Source organism: Apiospora marii (assembly GCF_038362585.1).
Source record: "Apiospora marii strain CBS 49790 chromosome Unknown utg000005l_segment0_segment0, whole genome shotgun sequence".
In the NCBI taxonomy this organism is placed as follows: Eukaryota; Fungi; Ascomycota; class Sordariomycetes; order Amphisphaeriales; family Apiosporaceae; genus Apiospora; species Apiospora marii.
This window is the reverse complement of record NW_027117377.1, coordinates 5,080,413-5,103,570: the sequence shown is the minus strand read 5'-3', so window position 1 is coordinate 5,103,570 and position 23,158 is coordinate 5,080,413. Positions and strand designations below refer to the sequence as shown.

Sequence of the window (23,158 nt, the reverse complement as noted above, 5' to 3'; positions counted from 1 at the left end):
TGATCGTGCTGGCAGACGACACACTTCGCTCACGTTGAATAAAGAAAGTATTCGCTGCGTCATTAGGAGTCAAATTCAAAACATTGTCTGCTCACCAGGCGACGATGGCATTGAATACATGTCCTGAAAGCCCTTGGCCGAATTCAATACGTCCTCTACCCACAAGACCTAATGAGGTTGAATGCATCTACTAGGAGCCCTTGGCTCTATCCTTAAATAACCCTTCTGAATCTTTTTCTTTTCCATCATTCTCTCCGTGTTCCTGAACTTACCACGACTTGTTATTCCTTTTAGTCTCCATCTACATTGAGAAAGATCAGGCAGCCCGGACATAAACCAACAAAGTCCAATCGAGCTGACCCTTCCTCCGTGACGCGAAAAGAACAAGATGCTGGTAATTTCCCAACATACGCGCGATAGATCAATGGTTGGTGGCTAATGTCTAGCTTCAAGCTTTGCGCGGTCGCAGCAGTTCTGCTGGGTCTGCTGGCACCTTTCGGCGCAGCTTTACCAGTGGGACCTTCTGTTGCCGACTCTCTTACATCACCTGAACCAACAGCGGATGTTTCTTCCCCATTTTCTCTCTCTGCTCGACAACTCCAGCACGCCCGACGTCGGTTCCGTGGCCGATTCCCCTCCCGCAAAGGTTGTCGCGCGAGTGCCACCGAACGAAAACAACGACCCCGTGTGGCCCTTCGACCCGCCTCCCGGCGAGCGACCCGACGGGTATCAATACATGGCCTACTACTACCACTGCAACAAGCTCGCCCAGCAATTCAACCAGATTCCCTGGTCCGGCGTCACCGTCAAGTACAGGGGAGAGCTGCAACCCGGCCAGGAAGCGGCCCCAGGCGAGACGTACACGCAGGCGCAGATCTACGCGACCTTCCGGCACATCGGCGCCATCCTGTACAGCGCGCAACGCAACGAGATCAACCTGCAAGACTACCAGCGAGCATTCGGCGGGGAGCTGTTCCCGCGGCTTATGGGCCGCTTTGCCGATGTCGGCCTCCGAGAGGTCTTCATCGGCCTGGGATCGTATCAGGCCACTGTGGGCCGGGGTGCCCGATCCGGCAATACCCAAATCTATGAATGGCCGATTGTCTCGAACGGCATCTGGCCCACTTCGGACCCACCCGAGTATCCCGGACCGGACCGCCTGCTGTTCCAACTGATCAACGGCCTCCCCCTCTATCTTGGCGTGTACACGCGGCGCGGCTACCAGCCGACTCCGTTCTGGCTGGACCCCCCACCCTCGTAAGTACTAATCCGAACCCCCCGTCAGGCAGGCAGTCATGGGAGAGAGAGACCACCGTCGCTAACGACCTTGTCTTGCGCCCGAAAACACAGGTGGGGCAGCGTTGGCCAAGTGAACGGCCGCGAAAACCTGGGACAGTACGAGACCCTGCGCTTCCCGGGCCAGGACCCCAACAACCCGCTGAAGCCCCATGGCTATTCCATCGGCGCGCTCAAACAGAAAATCTCGAGACAGAAGGGGGGCTACTGGGGCGAGAACTACGGCCCGCCCCCGCCGCCCCCGCCGCCGGAGAACCCCGACCCAGGCACGGGCGCCGGCGGCGGCGGCAGCGGACAATACCCTCCGATTATCGGGCCCGGCGGTTCCAGCAGCTCGGGCGGCGGGACGTCGGGGGCCCAGGGGGCGCTGGGGGGACGCGGAACCGTGCCCATGGTGGGCAACGTATTCCGGAAGAACCAGCCGCAGTTCATGGCGGCGCCGAGCCACGTCGAGCTTTGATCCTGGCTGCGGTTCTGGGTGGCACTGGTTCGCAATTAGAGGGCAGATAGGCTTCTGGAAGAAATATCGTCATGGGTTAGCCTGGTCAGATCTGAGGAGGCTGGGTGAAGTATATGTTTCGGATATCCATGCCCCTTGAGGCGTAAACCAACTTAGAAGAGTAGTTACATCTGCACAATCATAAGTCAGATCTATACCGAAAGGCAAACATTGTGATATGTGCACTTCATGCAGAACATGGTAACACTAAAGCTTGCCCCTGCCACATCTAATCTACTTTCCCGCCACCGCAACCTTGCCCTCCCCCCCAGAATCTCCCGATACCCCTCCGTCTCCCCCACCTCCCGGGTGATGGACTCAATCGCCCGCCCCCAGCTCCCCACGCCCGACGTGGAATGTCTGAAGCGAGAAAACAAGTGGGTTGTGATCTGCCAATATAATCTAAACGGGATCCAAATGTGTTGCTGAATCAACAAGGTAGTCAGCAAAGGTAAGTAGATGTTCCGAGCCAAGTACGCATGCCAGAGCTTCCTTCGGGGAGCTGTTCCGAGACCCTAAACAGACGAATCCCACACCCAGCAGCTGAGCCCAACAGGGGCAAAAGCCAAACCACCACCAACTGCATCCTTTGCGTCCCAGGTATGCCGAGTCACTCTGGTAGTATGTACATGTCACCCGTCGGGCACAAATGCGCGCATACTTATCACGGAGATCCCAGCTTATATGACTGGCCTTGTCTCATCAGAACGATGCCGACTAATCATGAATCCAATTTACCACCGAACTAGCTTCCCCGACAATGCAAACCAGTCCCCATGTTCCCGTCACGCTCATACCTACTCAAGCCAAAACAGCCTTGCCCACCCCAAACTGCTCCCCAATACTCACATAACTAGCCGCCAAAACGCAACTAGCAAAGTCCACCGCCGACCCATCCTCCCCAAACCCATTCTCCAACGCCCTCTCCACCGCGTCAAAGTCCAAAAACCCCACCCCCTCGACCCTCTCCCGCGTCAGCAGCCGCGAGAGCAGCCCGTGCATCGGCCCGCCCCGCATATACTTAGTCGGCGCCTGGAACCCGTGCTTGGGCCGCGAGTAAATCTCCTCCGTCACAAAGGGTTTGGCCACCTCGCGCAGCACCCACTTCTCCCGGAACCGCGCCTGCACCGCATCTGTGACGTACGACTTCATGGCGCTGCGCCCGCTCTCGAGCCCGGCGCCCTTCGGAAAATAGGCCAGCTTGGCGCTCGGGGGCAGCTTGCAGACGAGCTCGGCGAGCTTGTGGTCCAGGATCGGCGGGCGGCCCTCGAGGCTGTTCGCCATTTCGGTGCGGTCCGCGTTGAGGGGGATGATGGTGTTGGCCAGCAGGGTCTTGGCGCCTATGTATAAGGAGGCGTGCAGGGGGTGCCACTTGGTCTGGATCTTGCGCTGGGTTTCGGCGTCGAGGGTGGCGAGCAGGGCGCCGATCCGGGCGTTGATGTCGTGACGGGCTCGGAGCGTGGGCGCCAGGACCTTTTGGCCGGTTTCGAAGTCGAAGGCGAGCGGGGCGCGGATGTGGTTTAGGCGCTGGTGGAGGTCGGGGCGGAGCCGGGCCTCGAGGGCCTTGAGGTCGGGTTCGTTGACGGCGCCCCATAGGTCGCGGAACTGCGCCAGGGCCTGTACTCGCAGCTCAGCCAGAAGGGCTGGGTCCTGGTTCAGGGGCGCGTCGGGCTGGGAGTGGTCTGGCTCCAGCAACATGTCTGGTAGGTACCACGGATACCTGAGTTGTAATTATCAGCTGGAGGCTGTTTCTTCGGGATTCTAATGGAGATGGAAGATAGAGGAAACATACCCGGCAAAGTTCTCATCGGCCCCCTCGCCCGTCAGGATGACCTTGACACCGCTCTCGCGGGCGCGCTTGGATAGCTCGATCTTTGCTACGAAGCTCAGCTGAATTGCTGCTTGCCTAGACGCCCGAAGATATCAGCAAAAGGCACCAGTGATGACGAAGATATGAGGAAGGCGGCATGTTCGAAACACTTACTCGCCAAACCATGCGGCGGTTTCAAACTGGTCCGCCAGCAGCTTCTCGTCCGCATTGACCGTCACTTCGCGCACGCCCAGCCACTTCGCCGTCCGGCTCGCAATAGCTGCGGAACAGTTGTGTTAGTGACATTCGAATAGTATATGTCCTATCAGAGACAATCTCCTACCAGCCTCATTGTAGACCGAGTCCTTGTCCTTGCTGTCGAACTCGATCGTCAAGGTCGTGATACGCTCCTTCCTGTCCTGGCTGCCCATGGTGGCACCCTCGGTGTCCATGAGGTGCTTTATGATACCGGCGACCATGGAGGAGTCGAGGCCGCCCGAAAGGTAGATGCCGACGGGGACGTCGGCGCGGAGGCGAAGGCGGACGGCGTTGACGAGCTCTTCTCGGACCGTGCGGATCATCTCTTCGGGGGAGCGGTGATCGACGACCGCCTTGGGTTGTCCTTGTCAGCGAGGGGACCCTCGTATTGGTCTTGCTTCCCGTGTACATACCTTGTCACTGTAGTCCAGATCCCAGTACTTCTTGTGCTCGATGGTGCCGTCTTGGGCCACAGTCATGTAATGTCCAGGCTCGATCTATGAATGAAGTAAGCACAAGCACGGGTATGACCATACATATCATGCTAACTCACCCTCTGAACATCCTTGAACATGGTCGTCGTCCCCATGTTCGACCTCCTCAGCGCAATGGACTCGGTATCCCACTCCGGCTTCCAGCCCAGCGGCAAGAAGGCCTTCATCTCCGACGCGAAGAACAGCTCGCCCTCGTGGACGGTCCAGTACAGCGGCTTGACGCCGAATCGGTCGCGGACGGCAAAGACCTCGCCGCTGCGGTCGTCGTAGATGACCATGGAGAACTCGCCGCGGCAGTGCTCCAGGAAGGCCGGCGCCCCGTAGCGCTGGTACAGGGCCACGGCCGTCTCCGAGTCGCTGTGGCCCCGGAACCGGTACCCCGCCTCGACGCACTCGGCGCGCAGGCGCTCGTGGTCGTAGATCTCGCCGTTGATGACGGCGTGGATGTGGCCGCCGTCGTCGTGCAGGGGCTGGTCGCCGCTGGGCGAGAGGTCGATGATGGACAGGCGACAGTGTCCGAGAGCTAGTCAACCAATCAAGGAGGTTGGTTAATGGAAATCGCGGGGGGGCAACGTATCGGTGGCAACTCACCAATGGTGGAGGTCGAGTCGACCCAGATGCCGCGGGCGTCGGGGCCTCGGTGCGAAATGAGCTCTAGGCCCTTCGCTAGTCTTTCCTCCTTGTTGTCTTTGTTGGGGTGGTGGTCGCCATTGCTTCCGTTGAGCGCCGGGCGACGAAGGGTGACGATAACACAAATGCCACACATGATGAGAGGCTTGGATCAGAATGTGACTTGGAAACAGTAAGTATTTGTCACTGGTATGTCGACAAGTTTGCATGGTCTATTATCTCGTCTCATGTGCAGGAAAGCCCAGCCTTCTTATAGTTCAGTGCTGTGCATGCTGCCCAATCCATCTGCCTTCTGCTTGGGTCTCGACCGGCATTTGCGAACGGCCTTCGCGAAGACGACGAGAAGCGAGAGGTTATCCATGCCGACGGATGAGCCAATAAGTCTCCTGTTGATGACCAGAGCCGGGGCTCGCGGTCGAGACCCGCGGGGGATTACAGCTTTCGGGTGCCGTAGGTCATATACGAAACTTTGGAGGTTTTGCGTTTCGTGCTTTTTGACTTTGGATGCCGGCTGGGTTGTTGACTTGTTGTGTATAAAACCCACCCCCGGCTCCAAGCGAACCCGTGGATACCGGCCATACGCCCAGACATTACCAGCCACTATGCAGACCAATGCATTTATACCCACTGTAAACTGCATAACCCCAAAGCATAACATCGCGTCGTCCAATGTCGGGTGCTGGAACTACCGGTATGTCAAAACTCTCATCAGCTGTTTACACGACGCCGCCCAATCAAAAGAGGGGGCGTTATGTAATTGAAATCGGGCGCCTCGGGGCTTTTATGCTTTGGCTAGCGGCATGACATCCCCGTCGGGGAAATGCAAATAAGGGGTTCACAGGGACCTCCCTAGCCGTGGGAGCAGCTAACACGAAGAAGGTTTAGTGCGTAAAGTGACAGGATGCAGACATATCGCCCGTCAATATCGAACCTCATCTCGCGCTGGACTATGGGCCACGTTTTTGCGCACAGTGTTGTGGCCCCGAATGGCGGTCGCGATCGGCAGGGCGTCGGCTTCGTCATGGGTCCTTTCGCGCGGGAAGAAGCCCTCCAGATAGGGCGTTTCTGCTCAAGGTGGCTACGGGTAGGTTAGCTGTTGCTGTTGAGCTTGTCGGAAATGTGTGACCCAGGATATCCTGTAGATAGCTTGCTATCCCGGCAAGGGCCGCGATCATTCGCCCCAGATTGTGAGGGGGAAACAGCTTGGGGGTGTTTTGGGAAATGTTTAGGTGATATGCTTCTCTCCTTGAACATCAAGATGGGGAAACACACGGGTTCTTACTCTATTCCAAGTCGGAGGATCAAGACGAAGCATCAAAACCTGGTAGTGGAGCCACGCGGACATTCATTTAGCAGCAGCGTCGCAGCGGGCGAAGTAGGATATCGGCAAATGGAGCCCAGATTCTCAGACGACCAATCCCTCTTGAGAGGCAATGTACGTCCCCCCATATTGGCCTTCAAATCCCCGGCATTGCGGCACGCCCGTTTGACGCTTGTCTTATGAGAGACCGGTCGATGACATATGGCCCGGATGTTACGCGATGAAGCACCTATCGCGGCAGGTTGGCTGCTGTTCCATCCAGATAACTCCCCCTTGAAGTAAACAGTCAAAACAGGATTAGATGGGAATTGCGCATCTTCGGACACAACGACATTCTCATACTTGCATCTCATTCCTTCCGAGAACGTGATGCGACGATTACTGTTATGACTATTTGAACACAACTCAGGTGACAAGTTCCTGCTGTTTCGGGTACCAAGCAAGGAATTGCTTAGATATGCGCTCTTACCAGGCGCAAATGTCTTTTCCACCACTATCTTCACATCTATAGACCAGCCCTCAACATGAAGGTACCTCAGTTCGAAGCGACGACCACTCCAAAATCGCAAAGAGAGTACGTCAATCAGCAAAACCTCGTTCCGATGCTGTAAGCAGCGAATAGGCCTTGGAGGCAAATATAGTTACATTGACGATTCTATCCAAGTTCCTAAAGGCGCACTCTTGTCCAAATTGTGGGATGGTGACCGTTGGAAGTTTATTACGTTCAAGCTTGATCTTTTGTCTTCCGATGGTCAAACTGATCGACCAAGTCGGAGACGTGAACCTCCTCCATCGTTTGATTTCTTCCTTGCAATGTCTGAGCTCCTCCCTTAGCTCATCTTGGAAGGATCTGCCATGCCAGCTCTTTGCCTTCTTGAGTCCTCCAGGTCGATGGAAGGGTTCGCGGGTGACAAGAGAATTTCCTTTGGCAGCTCCTTGCCATCTTTATCCTCGCGTGTGCGAAACACCATGCGCATGAGGCGAGAGTCAAGCTACTGCCATGCCTCGTTTTCTCAAACAAAACCTTGTTGAAGTTCTGGGAAGGGGACGACCCAGCTTCCGTAGCCGGTATATCTCCCAGTATATCTCGACATCTTGAGGTTTATGGAATCCCAGAGTTTTGTCTCGGAGATCTGGCTCGAGGGTGTAGGCACCTTCCATCGCCTTGATCTCGGCTATTTTGGGATTATTGAGATTCATGACATCCCAAAGCCAATCTTCAAAGTCCTTTTCGAGGACGTAAGAGCTACGCAATGTTTCTATCAGACTGGGATTCGTTATAATGATCTCGAATCGCTGGGTATCATTGCGCTTAGCCCCCCAGACGGGAGTTGCTACCTCGTCTCGAAGCGGGAGTCTAGTTCCGAAGGATAGCTAGTCAGTCCATCTCGGCCTCAGAGTTTCCGGATCAGCCAAGAGGTTTCACTCACCCTGATGCGGGCCTGTGTCACCGAATGCTTAATGTACTTGGGGAGGTCCGCCATACTTCTCGATCGGGGCCTCGGATTGTTGTGAATGCTGTCGCGCAGTCCGCCATGGTTCACGATAGGCGCGTCGGGCTTGTGGTGGATGCTGTCTCGCAGTCCACCTATCCCTCGACCGGCGGCGCATTTGTCGCTTCGAAAAGGGTACGGAGTGTCCGCGGGACAAAGTCGGTACCACCAGGCTTGAACCCGAGAACGGCTATGACAGTCTGCAGGACAGCCGGTGAAATATTGTTCAAGCGTTCCAGGTCCTCTTCTGGCTTGACAGGGACTATTCGGTCGGGAAATATTGGTCTTAAGTGACGGCGTGCTTTTGTAGTTTCACCTAAACGACGGATCGCAACACAGAGCTCATATGAAGCAGGAGGAATGGTATCATAGGGAAAGATGTGTTGTCCCAGTTTATGATTGATGTCATCGAAGAGAGACATGATAAATAAAGCTTGCATAGGCAAATAAGGGAGAAAGGGCACGGTGAAGAACATAGATGTAAGTAGAAATTATTCTATTGGTTGAACCGGTTCGTCTGCGTGAGGGTCTGGTGGTCTTGCCTAAGTAGCAACATAAAGCTGCTTTGGTATCTACGATTCTGGTTTCAACTCTATGCTGCTCACTGCTGCTTTTTTAACCTCCCAGGTAGTAGATGGCCCAGCTCTCGCAATTGGAGTACGCAGCGGGGGCCTTCAGGCTCATGTGATGCCAGAGCTCATTACGGCGGTCGAGTTCCAGGGTGTAATGGCAGCCGGACGTCCCGATCTTATTGCGGCGGCACGGAGCCTTTGCGACTCCGAGACCTCGATTGGACTCATTGCTACTGCCGTGGGCACTCTGGGTGGGGGCGTAGGGTCGATTGTGGATGCTTTCAAGCAGTCCGTCGTGGTTACTGTGACTATCCTTCATGACGTTGTCGATTGCACGAGGAGTTTTGGTGATCTTGCTGACGTTATTGCCACCGCCGTGAGTACGCAACAGGGCGGGCAGCAGGAATGCCACCAGCGTCGTGGATACTCTGTTTCAATCCTCCGTGTCGGTTTTGTCCATCAGTCCTCGGTGCTTTTGGACTTCATGTTGTTCTGGGACATCTTTCCAAGTCGAGTCTGGGTTGGCTGGGAAGCCATTGTGTACGTCGCTCCGCCAGTGAGCCATGATGTCCATCAGTAGCGGGGGGTCCAGGACTGGATGCGAGATGGATGTAATCGATAATTGAAGAACGGTAGCGCTCAAGAAAGGTAACGTAACTCATGTGCACAGTGGTCGCAAGGAATAGCTGAAAAAGAAATACATACGGAGACGTACAGCTGTAGGTTGAATGTGGTAGTATATATAGAACAACCTCTGTCGTCGTACAAAGTAGGTTGGGCTTCTACGTCTTTTGCCTGGGACGAAAAGGCTTCTTTGGCATCTAACGCTTCATTTCAACTTATATGCTGCTCCTTGCTGCTTTTATACGTTCGGCATGATGTGCGAGCCAGCAAGCAGCGATGTTAAGTGGTGACTCATCAGCAATCTTGCAATAGCCCGGACTTTAGTGTTTTCATGTCGGATCCATACAAGTTTGGGCTTATTTACCCTGTCAACAGAGATTCAGAAAATGGCAAAGCTACTCAATCACTTGGGATAACACATCGTGAGTTATGATTTCATCAGGCATCTATTGGTCTCTAAAATCAAGAACCTGGTATCCATCAGGCGATGTCGTGCCAGTAGTCGTGCCAGCCTAGCTAAAGTGAAGCATCCATTTGGGCATCGAGCGTCAGGTCTTGTTTCATGTGAGCCAGCAGCAGTGCTTGAAGGAGCACTCCATCACGACCAGTACCGCTGATATCCATTCATATTACACGACCGCCTGGTTTCATTGACCCATGTTGTTAAACTCGGCCCAGCTTCTGCCGGAGCTCCAGCTTGGACTCCTGGGCGAAATGGACCCAAAGCTTGACGATGTCTCCCTTCATCAGTCGGTTCATCCAGCGTCCGATCTTCCACCAGGCATCGGCAAGGGCGTTGCAGAAACGCACGTCACGGATGTTGATGGATGGGTTGGGAGGCGTGAGCAGAAGGTCCTTGGCCACCTTGTTGTTGTCCGCATCGTAGTGGGTGCGGAAAACGAGACGGACCCAGCGCTCGTCGAGGGAGAGACAGGTGTCGTTGTACCCTCTATAACAGAGCTCGTTGATGTCGAGGAAAGCCGGGAAAGGGATTGCCCAGCTCTCACAATTGGCGTACGCCGCGGGTGACTTGATCTTCATCGCACGCCAGAGCTCGTCGCGGTCATTGGGCGGCAGAGTGTAAAACCCTCCGGAAGTCTCGATTCTGTACCGACGGGGGGCCTGTGCCATGGCAGGGACACCAGCAACATAGAATGATTGGGCTTGAGAGGTTCCAGTAGAACCATTCGTGCCGGACTGGGTGTTTCCGGTGACATGGGCCAATTGAACTTGGGCGCCGGCGTTGGCAGAAGCTGAGGGGGCTCGAGCAGCGCTGTTCTGGCCCTTATGGCCGTTGCCATGGTCATTGTTGATGGTGGTCTTGATGTTATTGCGACTGCTTTGAGCGCTTCGATCGGGCTTGTTATGAATGCTGGCGCTCAGCCCGCCATACTTCGCGATAGGTGTGTTGGGCTTGTTGTGAATGCTGGCGCTCAACCCGCCATGGTTGATGCGACCGTCCTCCATGACGTCGCCGATTCCCACAGCTCTGTTGATGGTGGAAGAGGACATTACGGCTAACTGAGTGTTTGAGAGTGACTCGGAAGTAGGTGAGTGTGTGGCAAGTGAGAAATAGCAAAAAAGGTTTGATGTAGAGAATGGTGAGGATGTTGAGAGTTCTGAGTTGTGCGCGCAGGTATGTCTGACTGTGTGGAATCGTTGACTGAAAAAGATGAAAGGATTCCGCGCAGATGTACCAAGAGCGAGGAGCAGCTCCGTGGAGGTCTATTAGAAGGACGAGAAGAATCTATTTAGGTGAGGGTTGAATGAGGGATGGCAAGATCAAGTGGTTGTAGGCGGTGAATTCTGATTGGCCAGGTACATTTCTATAGGCGGGGTTCCACTTAATCACCTAGTAGTGACACCTGGTGAGTGTCCTTCACGCTGAACAGTGGCCAGCTTAAGTAGTTCTGATCCATGTATTCAATTAGTGGACCAATCAGGTTTGTGTCTCTATTGAGCTAGTGATTTGCAATGCAACAAATTTGCCAGCCGTCATCAGTGCTGTGAACACTGGGTGGTTTGCCGATATGTGTCTGGAGATGAGCAAATGTTCCCAACAGAGGAATCAGTGTTTGGACATGGGAAGACAAAAGGCAGAGGAAGCGGCACAGATGAATATGAAAGGTCTCTACTAGCACTGGTAGGTATCTACATTTCCATAAGCGGCATCCCATTTCAAGCATCTGGCAAAATATCATCTCAATAGTGGCCTTTTCAGTGAGGTTGATACATTTCCTTGTTTGTTTACATAACTCCTAACAGCTCAATCAATCATGGGCCTTTGCCCGTCCAACGCTCTCCTACGCAACCAGTCTCCCAAATGTCCTCCAATGACGAGGATCAAGATTTCCATAGCAATAATTAATTCGTGAAGCATACCCCAACGCCAAATGCCATGCTTCCTCCATAAGATCTCTTGTCCAAAGTGCATGCCCTTACTTCCTGATGACAGCCAATGCTCCAACTTCCGGTGACGCCTAAGTCATGTGCTCCCGCTTCTGATCGATCTCGATCCAGAGCTCTCTCTTGAGGTAGACGGCGAGGTTGACCTTCTCGCCTGCCATGAGTGTAGCCACCCAGCGACCCAGCTTTCATAGCCCTTGTACTTGGACGTCTTCAGGTCCATACCATCCCAGAGATCATTGCTGAGGTCGGGCTCGAGCGTGTAGGCACCGCTCTTTGGCTTGATCGTTTTGCTGTTCTGAACTTGAGACTCGAATTGATTATAGAAAATGACCTCCGTCGCTACCAGCTTGGGCTGGTCGTGCTTGGGCTCGTCGTGCTTGGCTTCCTGGTGCTCGTCTTCCTGGTGCTTAGGCACGGGTGCATGTAACAGACTGTTGCTGGTGTCCTGCTGGTTGCCTGTGTTATTGACACCGATCGGTCCGGTGTAACTGCGATCATCTTCCTTAGAATATCCTGCCAATGACATGATTGTTGGTGATGTTACTAGGGCGGCCGTACGCGGGTCCACTAGCAGGGCCATAGGTAGGACGTTGGGTGAAGCTGTTGGTAGGACCATCGGTCACGCCGTAGGCACGATTGCCGACAGGGCTGTTGGTAAAGCTGTAGTAGTTATGAGCATCCTCAGAGTAGCGAGGAACTGAACCTTGTAAAGGACCTTGGAGGGAACTATTCATCTGGCCATAAGGTTGGGTTTTGATGGAATTGTTAGCAAGGCCATTCAGAGGCGTGCTTGCATTGTTGCCGACCGAGCGAGAGTGAGCAGCCGGGTGAGGATGAGTAGCAGTACGAGAGGCGAGAGTGAAGAGCAGGTCGAGGGGGAACAGTAATTTGGACTGTAGAGCTGCTTCCGGAGTTATGGATGCTCTGCGACAGTCCTCCATGCGTGTTGGGACCACTAGCCATGGTGGCCTCGGTACTGCTGGTGTTCCGGTTGTTGTACATCTTTCCGAATCGAGGACTGGATGAAAAAGATGTATGGTGTATGTAGCTGTTGTCAATGCAACAGTGCCAGCGCTGAAGAGGGAATGCGCAGGTGCAGATGGATGGAGGTGCAGATGGATGGAGGTGTGTGAAGGATGAAGGTGTCTGAATGATTGTGAATGAAGTCGAAGTCGAATCGAAATGAAATCTTTGTGCTTAATGTTTGGGTGGTTTATAATATGGTTAGATGTGTTTACTAGAAGATCAGACACATAAAGGAAGGTGTGTAGGAAAATAAATAGGCAAAAGAAACAGGCCCGAAAAATCAACTCCTTGTTGGTTTACATTACTCCTAATAAATTGATCAACCAAGGGGACTCTCCCAGTCCAACGCTCTCCAATGAATCGTATCTTCCCTCCTCTCTTCATGAGGGCCAAGATGGCCGTAGTAGAATTCATCCGCGAAGCCAATCCAAACGCCAAACGCCTCGCTTCTCCCATTATGTCTCGTGTGCAATTATGTGCTCCTCCTTCCTGATGGACAGTCGGTGACCCAGCTCAATCAACTCTTAGTGTAGCCAAGGCACCGACCTCCAGGGGCGTCTAGATCGTACGCTCCTTCTTTGCCTTCACCTCGTTCTGCAGATCGTTCTTGAGGAACGTGTAGAGGTTCACCTTATCACCGGACATGAGTCGGGCCAACCAGCGGGATAGCTTCCAGTAGCCATCCATGAGGGCAGAGTGAAGTCGGATATCCGTCAGTTGGATTGACGGATTGCAAGGCGTAAGGAGGATGTCCTTGGCCAGCCACTTTCCGTCCTTGTCCAAATGGTCTCTGAACATGACCCGGACGAATCGGGTGTCGAAGAGTTCATATGTGGTGTTACGCCCAAAGATGCCGAGCGTGTTAAAGTCCATTCCAGCTGGGAAGGGAATAGCCCAGCTCTCGTACCCACGGTACTTGGGCATCTTCATCTGAACACCCTCCCAGAGCTCATCGCGATAATCGGCTTCGAGCATGTACTCACAAGTCATAGGTTGAATCTTATGACTGTCTTCGACGATACCCTGGAACTGATTGTAGAAGTTATCGTCCATCCCGCCATGCTTAATTTCAACGGGCTTGGCATGGACGAGCTGGGGTCGACTGGATTGAGGAGCTGGGCTAGGACTGGAAGATGCCTGTGTACCACGTTCCGGCGTCATTGGGATGCCCCAACCGGAGGTACTGGCTGGCGATCCGCTGGGGTTACGACCCCCGGCCCTGTTAGGCCAGGAGGACGACATGATGTTTGGCGTTACTGCGTGTTCACGCTGGCGATAGGGTGGCGATATGTTGGTGTCGACTCGCTTGGTGCTGAAATCCCCGGGGGCAGAGGCATTGGCGTGCGGATTCAGAGGTCCGTTAGAGAGGCTGGCAGCATCGCTCCTTCCATTGCCGTGAGTACGGCCATTAGAGAGACGATAGGTAGGACCGTGGATGGAGTTATAGACCGGGACCTTCGCATGGCCTTGGACAGGGCCATTGGCTTGGCCGTAATTGCGGGGGGTCATTCTAGCGCCGTCGGAGGAGTATGCGCCAGGGCGGGTAGTAGGAATGCCACCAGTGTTATGGACACTCTGGTCCAGTCCTCCATGTCGTCGTTGACCATCGGGCATGGTGAACTCGGTGTTCTTGGCGTTCATGTTGCAGTGAGATAATTTTTCCAAGTCGAGGTCTGGATGCGAAATGGATTGAGGCGGATGCAGTTAGCAATGGAGAAACGGTAGCGCGCAAAAGAGGGAATGTGAAGATGTAGAGGGAGCTGAAGCCGAAATCAAGAATGCCTGCTTGATGTGCAGGTGATGTAGAGATGTTCAGGTGTGTGGACCACAAAAACAAGTAGATGCAGGAAGATGTTTGAAAATTGATTAGGTAAAAGGAACAGGCCCGAAGGATCAACTTATCATACTGATTGAGCAATTTCTATAGGAGGGGTTCCACTTTTCAATTGAATTATAGTAAAAAGCTACCCCACTCTCGAGGCATCCTACGCAACAAATCATCACAGGGCCCCAAACACCATGCCTTCCATAGAATAATTGATGTAGAACAGCCTCTCCAATGTATTGTACAGTATGTCCAGCTCCCATCACTCCCAGTGTACACAGCGCGCCGCTGTCCAGCACGGTATTGCCCAAACCCATGTTGTTCTGACCAGCGTTCTGGATGGGACGATCGTTCAAGTTACGTGTCGTGTTCCCATAATTAGCCCACGACAGGGTCGAGCTTCACGTGTTGGAGGAATCGTTCGCTCGAGCATGGCTAGTATAACCGGCAGGAGGAGGAGGAGGAGGTGTGGATCTGACAGGCTCGAAGCCAAGATCGGTGTACCCGTAGTTAGTCTGCCGCGTGGCTCTTTGCCTCACTGCAACAGATGGCAGAACGAATCCCTGGTTACCACCCATCGACTGAATCGTTCGCTCTAGCATGGCTAGTATAACCGGCAGGGGGAGGAGGTGCGGATCTGACGGGCTCGAAGCCAAGATCGTTGCGCACGCCTAAAGGGTACGTCCCAGCTTCTCCTTCACCTCGCGCTCCAGCTCGCCTTTAAGGTAGTGGAAAAACGACACCTCGTCACCCTCCACAAGCTTGGCCAGCCATTGGTTCAGCTTGTACCACGCGTCCATCAAGGCCGCCCGGAATTGCAGGTCGTCCAGCTCAATGGACGGGTTGCAGGGCGAGAGCAAGAGGGAGTAGCTCACGGCTTTCCCGTCCGCGTCCTTGTGGGTACGGAAGAGGAGGCGGATGAATCTGTCATCGAGGTATCTGTAGGTGTAGTTGCAGCCACCCACCGCGAGCTTCGAGAAGTCGAGGTCGGCCGGGAATGGGATGGCCCAGCTGTCGTAGCCTGAGAACTTGGGGATCTTGAGATTCATCTCATCCCAGAGCTCGTCTCGAATGTCCTGTTCGAGTTCGTAGAAGCTACCCCAGGTCTCAATCTTGTGGGTGGCTTGGGCCTGCGTCAGGAATCGATCCGAAATGCATTGGTCGATTACCATGGCATCGTTTGACGGGCCGCCGTTGAGGGACTGACTTTGTTCATCCTTTGGGATGGAGGATTGGCCCTTGACCGAGACATTGTCATGGGTGTCGACTGAGCCGCTGACAGCGATGTTGATAGGTTCATGAGAAGGAACTGGGCTATTCGTAGCGCCACTAGGGTGACCACGAGTGTTGTTGCTGTATGTTTGGTTGTTATTGTAACAATAGTTGTTTCTGGGGCCATGGTTATTGCGAGCTCGTGGACCTCGAGAGTTCTTGGAATTGCCATGGACAGGGCCGCTGGCAGAGGAATTGGCAGACTGACTGTTGTATTTGGAAGTGTTATGGACGGAGCCGCTGGCAAAGTAATTGGTAGATTGATGGTTTTGATTGACATTGCGCCGCCAAGAGCCACTGACAAAGGAATTGAGAGTCTGATGGCTGTTATTGGCAGTGACGCGGACAGAGCCGCTGGCATATTTATTGACAGAATGATGATTGTGTTTGGCAGTATGGACGGTGTGGCTGTGGATGCTCTGGGCCATACCACCATGCTTCGATTGACCAGAAGCCGCGGTGGGCTGAGTGCCGTTGGCAGTGTTGCGAGTTTGGATAGACATCTTGAATGTCGAGTGCGTAGTGACTCTGAAGGTAGTGATGGATATACCAAAAGTGCTGGTGTTCGCGAGAGACCGTGAGTAAAGCGGTGCTTGATGTCCTTGGAGGTGGTAATGGATGTCAACAACAGTAGTGGGGCTGGAGAGACTGTTGAGACTGTGATTGAGAAGGAATCGAAGTCAACGAGCAGATGAATATCCAATGTATAGCAAGCGATTGAGATGCTTGAGTATAGGCGGATGAGAAAAATAAAAAGAAGAAGAAAGAGCAGGCCCGAAGGAGCAGCCCCCCCTGCTTAAATAGTTTTCTGTAGGGAGTTCCACTTTTAGTATGAGCAATATTAGAGTTTCCCAATATTATGTAGGGAAAAAGTGAGCGAATATCGACCAGGTTTTCCATTACTTCTGCCTATCTATCAGTGGTTGCATACCAGCTTCCAGCGAGTGAAAAGCAGAGCTGCCGTCGCCAGAGGATTTCTCGATTAGGGCAAGATCCGGTCAAGACGCTGCGGTATTTTCCCTAGGCAAGGAGGAACTTGAGGCCCGAACATGGGGGTTTCGGGCCGAGTCGTAATGAGCGCTGTCCATCCGTCGATGGCTTGCTTTCCTTGGATTTGCCCTTTTCTTGTGAGCGCAGGGCTGCTTCTCGACTTCATCAGCTCCAGGATGATCGAAGATCCAATAGGGAGTGAAAACGGCGAATTTTCCCTGACCTTCAGCTGCATCCCTCGCATCTCCGCCATAATGCTGTTGGGAATGAAGCATCAGTCATGAGTCATCCATATCTAGAGGGAAGCTGGGCAAAAAGCAGTATCTTACATATCCTAATGATATTTACTTAGGTTTGGCTCAACCAAAGTCAATGCATACTTTACTTCCTAGTCATTGGGCCCATCGCATCAAAGCCTTTCAACACCCAGCCCGGTTCTCGACCCGATCCATAGCATTGGGAAACCTGAAATTCTTCAGTGCGGACTTTACTTGTTCGCTTTTCAAGTCCTGCTTGAGTGCACCCTTCGGGGTCTCGGGAAGTCTGACACGTTCTCTATTATGACATTTTGACAGGAAGGGGATTTGCGCTTTGCAGATGCAGAGCATGGTTAACTTCGGCGGTTCCAGGGTCGCTATGATAGTCAGAAATATCTGTTCTCTGCTCCTTGTTATCTTTTCGTTTTAACCTTTTTCTGGCCAGCAGACTTTGGCCCAGTAAACATGGGCCACGCCTCTGAAATTTCTCCCTACCAGCTTGCATTCCAATCATACTGACTCAATGGCTCGGCTTTCACTTGCTGTTTTCTGGTTGCCCAAATATATGGCACGTGCCTACTGCCTAAAATATGAAAACCAGACAGCTTCCACTACGTTTGTTGGTCCACGCAAACAAGTCATCACACTGACATGCAATTGTGCGTATTAGTTGTGTGGGAGATGACTAGCTCAGCTGCGAAAGAGCCATGTGTGCCTATCATACAGATGTTTTTCTCAAACCAGATTGCACCTGGTGTCTATGACGTGATGATACAAATCACTGTGTGAAATCCAAATCCATCCCTGGTCTCTGTGAAGCGTCATATAGCGGTATGAAGCCAAACTAGTCACATGGGGTTCATCGCCCCGTTTAGATGTTTATATATATTGGATCTTTGTTCATTTCTCTACCCTCCTTTTACCTACCTAAGTCGCAATCATGGAACATTCTCCAGTACGCTTTGCTCTTTAACAACACAGCCGTAGAGCCTACTAGCGGTCCTAAGTCGAACCGAATCCAGCATCCGCGAAGTATTCCTGCTCAGTCGCATTGGCCAACCTCTGCTGCATCAAGGTGACCATCCGCGCCGTGTTGTCGCGCAGATACTCCAGCAAGGTGATATCGACACCGCCCAAGACCTTCTTCAGCCAGTGGTTGAGCCGCCCCCAGTTGTGGATCATGGCCAGCTGCAAGCGCGGGTCGTGAATGTACATATCCGCGTGGGCGGGGGTCAAGATAAGCGCCTGGAGCGCCTCGCCACCCTCGGGGGCCTTTTCGGTGCGGGCAACCAGGCGGACAAAGCGCTCATCGAGGTAGGAGCAGACCTCGTCTTAGCCTCGCCTCACCAGCTTCCCTTCGTCCAAGTTCTTGGGCCAGGGAAGGACCCAGCTCTCGCAGCCCGCGGGCTTGGGGGGCATCAGGAGGTTCCAGAGCTGGTCTCGCTGCTGGAGCTCCGCCGTGTTGTTGTTGGCGGGCTCCCTGGGCAAGAGGGGACGGGGGTCGTTTTTGCTAGACATATTGACGTCTGTGGGAAGCCTTTTTGTGCTGTTCGAAGATTTTAAGAAGTAGGGTGGTGTTGGGTGTGATAGTCCGTGTGCGGATGAGAGAGATGAGCAAGAGTAGGTCGGATAGCCATCTTCCTATATATCCCTCGCGACACCAGCAATGATCTCACTTGATCCACGAACATTGGCCTTGTTGCTTATAGGTAGCATGTTGTTGCACTCGTGACAAGGGCATTGTAGACTCGCAAGCAGGGTTTCACTGACAGATCATTTGGTCTCCTTTGTCTACGTACAGGTCTGAGAGAAAATTCTTCTTTGTTACTTTCCTTTCTGTTGACGACTGTAACATTAGTTCCGCGTTACTGTTGGATATGATACACAATGCACCATATACAACTCTCGATCATTCAGGCCTTGTTAGTTATGACAGAAACTGGTCGATATACTCCTGTTGCTATGCAACCCCTGTATCTCAAGGTGAGATCGGTATCTTCTTTCAAGGAAAACAACCTACCTCTTTGTAAGGTATCACTGCAGTCGGTAAACTGGCGTTGTATGTGGCAACCACGTAGCTGCACTTACTTTAGCACTTGCTGGGTGCGATATAAAATCGCCCGCCGCTCGGACCAGCGTGTGCGCACTTGAATGTTTTCCCTCTGCCTGACTTACACATTCAATGCCTTGCCCCGCGTGTATTCAAACCTCTACTGAGTCTGCATTCACCACGGCAGTTGACTATAAAATCCCACCTTGATTCCAGAAACCGCCGAACAGCTTCTCTGAATTGCAGTGGCAGACTGGAGGCGGGCCTCGGCGAAGCGGTAGAGGACCTGGTCGATCAGCCAGCGGAATCGGGTCTCCGGGAACTTGCCTCGGTGGTGGAGCTCCACCGTCGAGCTGTCCGCCGACGCCGAGACTCGACGATCTGCCCTGCGCGCCCTGCTCAAGACCCGTAGCGCCAACCTTGGACACGCCGTCGTCTACAAGGAACTCAAGGACAACGCGGTCAAAACGGTCCAAGAATAACTGATGAACTGGTCGCCCTCCTTCATTCGAAAATTACCCTCACGTGTAGAGGCCACTCATCCCCCCATCCACACCCCAACCTCACCAACCTGCAAGCGGCATCCAGCTCTGACTACAACATCCCACCGCGTTGGCAATTTCTGTTGTGCGCGTTGCAGTTCATTACAACGCACACCTTCGGCCTATTCTTATATTTTGATTCCTTTTCCTCCTCAGGCCTTTCCTCCGCTACCAGCGGGATTATTCTCGTTTCCTTGCCAACAAAATGTCGGCCTCATCCTCCAAGCGTAAGGCTTCCTCGAAGGCAGACGACAACGATGATCTTGACCTTTTTGGACCACGCCGTACCCCGAAGAAGCTGGACGAGGGCAAGCAGCGTGAAGAGGCTGCCGTGCCTTCCAACGCCAGAAGGCAGATCAATGCACGAAATGGATCATCCTCTGCACTTGCTGGACCGCTACGCCATGGCCCTGGACCAGACTGTCGTGGGAGACCATCTTGATGAGACCGTTGGTTCAGGATGTGGATATTGTTAGATATTAGAGACAGGACTACGGGACGCCGACGTCCCGAATCCGTTCGCGTCTTTTCTCGGTAGACTGAATCTCGAACGTCGCAAGACACGCCGTCGGCCTGAGTTCGGTCGCACCTCTTCTTACCAGACTCAATCCCGCTTGCGAACGTCTCATCACGGCGCAAGACACGGCGTCTTTGTCGTTAAGGAATTAAGAATGAATAAAGGGGTTTCCCCATAAGTGCTAGGTGGTGATCGTTTGGATCCATTGATTATGATGTACTGTGAATGCTGGTGAAAAGTTTTCGGAGTTGGCATCCTTGACATTGCAGCACATGTTTTATTGAATCCGAGAATGAGCAGTATCCTATATAGCAGAAACAACGTTTTCCTCACATGCCCTTTTACATGCCCTTTTACATCCCCATCACAGCCCAACAAAACCTAGTCACAACAAGCAGAGGCTCTACTGCGAAGCACTTAGCAGCCAGCGTAGATAGACTGAGCGAACAGAGCGTAGGTGTCACTACCACAAGCAACATTAGCATACGACACCATAAACACGAACGCGGAGAACAGTCAAAGGTAAAGGAAGGAAAGCTTACGCGTGGTTCAAGTTCTGGCTGGCCGACAGGCTGCGGACGTAGCTGTACCCGTAGCCGTTGTAGTCCTGGGTGCCCTTGATCTGGGTCAGGTGGGTGGCCTCGTGCAGGACGGTGCTGGCCTGGTCCTGGTCGTGGCAGGTGCGCGAGACGCCCGACAGGGCGCTGAAGAAGAGGTTGCAGTAGGCCATGTAGCTGCTCGAGGGCAGGGTGTAGGCCAGCACGCCCGAGGAGCAGGCGCCGTAGACGTCGGAGCAGTAGAGGCGGCTGTATTATATCATGAGTTAGTGGGTGTTTCTTTTTTATATCATGACAAACTTGGAGGAGAGGAGAGAGAGAAACGCACGAGCTGCCGCCGCTGGTGCTGCCGCACTCGGACGCGACCTTGGTGAAGACGTTGGCGACGGTGCTGACGGTCGACGACGACGACGACTTGAAGTACTCGGTCATCTTGGACGAGCTGGAGCGGGCGGTGCTGGCGGCGTTGCGGGCGGCCGAGGCGCAGTTGCTGAGGGCGGACCGGATGGCCGTGCCCTTGGAGCCAGTGCAGTCAGACTGGAGCGACGTGCGGCGGCCGAGGAAGGAGGCGCGGGCCTCGGCGGCCTCCGCCCCGTCGACCTCCGCCTTGAGCGTGTTGGAGACGTAGGGCACGACGCCGTCCAGGGTGGTGGAGTCGAGCGCCGCCGTCAGGAAGCCGCTCTGCGAGACGACGTCGTAGGCGCCGCCCGCGCTCAGGTCGTGCAGCTGCGCGATGTCGAAGGTGGCCTCGACCGAGGCGCCGGGGGCGATGACGCTGAAGGCCTCCTCGGGCAGGCCCGAGGTGGCGACGCGGAGGCGGAGGCCGTCAAAGGCGACCTTCTCGGCTGATGAGGTGGTCTTGTCAGTATATCTTATTCTGCTGGCAAGGCGATTGAAAGGAAATAGGGACAGAGGGTGAAAACTTACAGCCCTGGAAGACATCGACCTTCTCGACGGCGGCCGAGTCCAGGAAGGTGCCGGTCTTGAAGACCTTGATGGCCTCCTTGCCGTTGTTGACGACGGTGGCCTTGACCTGGGTGTTGCCCGTCTTCTCGAGCGTGACGGCCAGGGGCACGTCGCGCTTGGCGACGTCGAGGACGGCGGCGCTGGCCGCGGAGGCGAGCAGGGTCACGGTGGCGAAGAACTTCATGGTGAAGACGAGGGTGGGCTTGAAGAACGAAGGGGGTCTGCTGAAAATGAAGATGAGGCTGCCTTGGGGTCTTGGCTGAGCGAGAGTCGGTCGATGGGGATGAGGATCAAAAGAACAGGAGCAAAACTCAGAGATGTCTCGTCCATACTTATACATGAGGAGTTGATGGCCCCTATAGCCTCAACTATAGCCTGCCCGCAAGCCTCGGAATGCCAGACAGAATGCTTCTAAGCAAAGAAAGGAAGCTGTGTAGCGTAGACCTCGCGACGACCAATCGCATCCAAGAGATGCAGCCGCCATCACGGGCTCGGCCAGACAAGTCGAAGAAGGCATGTGGTTTTTCGAAATGGCACCCACACCCACACGACTGGACGGGGATCCGGAAGTCGCTCGCCAGTGGGCGCGGGCGCGGGCAGGAGCATAAGGACGTGTGGCCCGTTATGTGATCCCGTTAATTTATTAATACAGAGAGGCTAATATATGCGGGTGTCCTAATGTCGTCGCCCATGCATGATAAGGAAGACGAACCATTTGTGGAACAATCTTCTTAGCTCGAGAATTACTCAACATGGTGCCAAGAGTTGGGGGCCTGCTCTTGCAACGGTAAGTCTGGCTTTCGCGCTCTCTCGCCCGGTCCTTGTGCCCTAGAACATATCAGCTTCCTCGTCCCCCAAAGTGTACTACGACTATGCCAGGCAGATGCTGATGCCCCCATTGCTTTTGGACCCCCGGGGGCGAAGTCGTCGGTGAAGATTAAGGGGTCGCAGTGTTGGCGTTTTCCATGCTGCACTTCTCATTGCTTTTCGGATCGCACAACATGTTCCTCACGCCTGAACTGCGAAAGGATTGGAGGGACTCTGAGGGAGGGCATCCATCCAGCCTAGTCTGAAACGGACGGGAGTGGGGTCTTTGCACGACTACCGGGCGTGGGCCACCAGTCAGGCTAGCAGACGGCCCTGCAACTTGCTTATCAGTCCAAAGAATCTCTCGGAGCAGGGCCCCAGATCTCCCGAGACTACCCCAGATTCGTACCTGATGACTGCCGATCACTTCCCACCCTCCGTCTGCCCATTGCCCAGTCGCCGCCCAGACATTTCGCCCAGTGATGGTCCCGGATCAGCACTGCCGCTCCGTGGTGCCTTACTTAGGTGCGGTAGTGCTGCGAATCATGGTGTGCCGTTTGCCGAAAGAAACTAGGGCCTTATCCTCTCGCGCTGGTTTTCGCTTCGGTCGCTTGTTTGGCGTGTATCTCTAAACGACCAAGTCTTGATAGTATAATGTATGTGGCCAATCAAGCGCAGAGTCCGGTCTACCCAGTGCTATCTGCCGACTGCTGAGTAATTGATGCGACAGCAGGTAACACCGCAGTGCCCAGTGCTGGGGCGTAGTAGTACCCAAAAGATATCAGAACCGATATCAATCAGTACTCGCATGCGCATGCGCTCCACCTGAGTCCCAGGTCCCAATCCCGAGGAAAGCTCGTGGCGGCACCCAGGACCTTCCTAAATCGCTACCTTTGTCCGTGGCTGCAGCGACAGTACTGAGTACGCCGCTGGCGTCCGGCGG

General features: G+C 53.9%; 11 protein-coding genes across 11 annotated transcripts; 5 read left to right on the top strand and 6 right to left on the bottom strand.

The window, feature by feature from the left end:
* Positions 1–562: 562 nt before the first annotated feature.
* Positions 563–1,756, top strand: PG985_009469 (uncharacterized protein; the record flags this gene model as incomplete). The annotated part of the gene is made up of 2 exons (XM_066829237.1): positions 563–1,257; positions 1,351–1,756. The coding sequence occupies 2 exons, from the start codon at positions 563–565 to the stop codon at positions 1,754–1,756; spliced, it is 1,101 nt and encodes a 366-aa protein (XP_066684149.1).
* Positions 1,757–2,596: 840 nt separating this feature from the next.
* On the bottom strand, positions 2,597–5,123 carry PG985_009468 (asparagine synthase; the record flags this gene model as incomplete). Its single annotated transcript, XM_066829236.1, has 7 exons — positions 2,597–3,515; positions 3,588–3,701; positions 3,780–3,885; positions 3,949–4,216; positions 4,277–4,360; positions 4,417–4,880; positions 4,949–5,123. 7 exons carry the CDS (start codon positions 5,121–5,123, stop codon positions 2,597–2,599), a joined length of 2,130 nt encoding a protein of 709 aa, XP_066684148.1.
* Positions 5,124–7,896: 2,773 nt separating this feature from the next.
* Positions 7,897–8,223, bottom strand: PG985_009467 (uncharacterized protein; the record flags this gene model as incomplete). The annotated part of the gene is made up of 2 exons (XM_066829235.1): positions 7,897–8,063; positions 8,118–8,223. 2 exons carry the CDS (start codon positions 8,221–8,223, stop codon positions 7,897–7,899), a joined length of 273 nt encoding a protein of 90 aa, XP_066684147.1.
* A 172-nt stretch (positions 8,224–8,395) lies between these two features.
* Positions 8,396–8,953, top strand: PG985_009466 (uncharacterized protein; the record flags this gene model as incomplete). The annotated part of the gene is made up of 1 exon (XM_066829234.1): positions 8,396–8,953. One exon carries the CDS (start codon positions 8,396–8,398, stop codon positions 8,951–8,953), a length of 558 nt encoding a protein of 185 aa, XP_066684146.1.
* A 707-nt stretch (positions 8,954–9,660) lies between these two features.
* Positions 9,661–10,509, bottom strand: PG985_009465 (uncharacterized protein; the record flags this gene model as incomplete). Its single annotated transcript, XM_066829233.1, has 1 exon — positions 9,661–10,509. One exon carries the CDS (start codon positions 10,507–10,509, stop codon positions 9,661–9,663), a length of 849 nt encoding a protein of 282 aa, XP_066684145.1.
* A 968-nt stretch (positions 10,510–11,477) lies between these two features.
* Positions 11,478–12,022, bottom strand: PG985_009464 (uncharacterized protein; the record flags this gene model as incomplete). Its single annotated transcript, XM_066829232.1, has 2 exons — positions 11,478–11,557; positions 11,629–12,022. 2 exons carry the CDS (start codon positions 12,020–12,022, stop codon positions 11,478–11,480), a joined length of 474 nt encoding a protein of 157 aa, XP_066684144.1.
* A 1,193-nt stretch (positions 12,023–13,215) lies between these two features.
* Positions 13,216–15,282, top strand: PG985_009463 (uncharacterized protein; the record flags this gene model as incomplete). The annotated part of the gene is made up of 2 exons (XM_066829231.1): positions 13,216–14,079; positions 14,947–15,282. 2 exons carry the CDS (start codon positions 13,216–13,218, stop codon positions 15,280–15,282), a joined length of 1,200 nt encoding a protein of 399 aa, XP_066684143.1.
* A 417-nt stretch (positions 15,283–15,699) lies between these two features.
* On the top strand, positions 15,700–16,110 carry PG985_009462 (uncharacterized protein; the record flags this gene model as incomplete). The annotated part of the gene is made up of 1 exon (XM_066829230.1): positions 15,700–16,110. One exon carries the CDS (start codon positions 15,700–15,702, stop codon positions 16,108–16,110), a length of 411 nt encoding a protein of 136 aa, XP_066684142.1.
* A 1,668-nt stretch (positions 16,111–17,778) lies between these two features.
* PG985_009461 (uncharacterized protein) lies at positions 17,779–18,294 on the bottom strand (the record flags this gene model as incomplete). The annotated part of the gene is made up of 2 exons (XM_066829229.1): positions 17,779–18,102; positions 18,124–18,294. The coding sequence occupies 2 exons, from the start codon at positions 18,292–18,294 to the stop codon at positions 17,779–17,781; spliced, it is 495 nt and encodes a 164-aa protein (XP_066684141.1).
* A 1,279-nt stretch (positions 18,295–19,573) lies between these two features.
* On the top strand, positions 19,574–19,810 carry PG985_009460 (uncharacterized protein; the record flags this gene model as incomplete). The annotated part of the gene is made up of 1 exon (XM_066829228.1): positions 19,574–19,810. The coding sequence occupies one exon, from the start codon at positions 19,574–19,576 to the stop codon at positions 19,808–19,810; it is 237 nt and encodes a 78-aa protein (XP_066684140.1).
* A 613-nt stretch (positions 19,811–20,423) lies between these two features.
* PG985_009459 (metallo-endopeptidase) lies at positions 20,424–21,592 on the bottom strand (the record flags this gene model as incomplete). The annotated part of the gene is made up of 3 exons (XM_066829227.1): positions 20,424–20,691; positions 20,771–21,287; positions 21,370–21,592. 3 exons carry the CDS (start codon positions 21,590–21,592, stop codon positions 20,424–20,426), a joined length of 1,008 nt encoding a protein of 335 aa, XP_066684139.1.
* Positions 21,593–23,158: the final 1,566 nt, after the last annotated feature.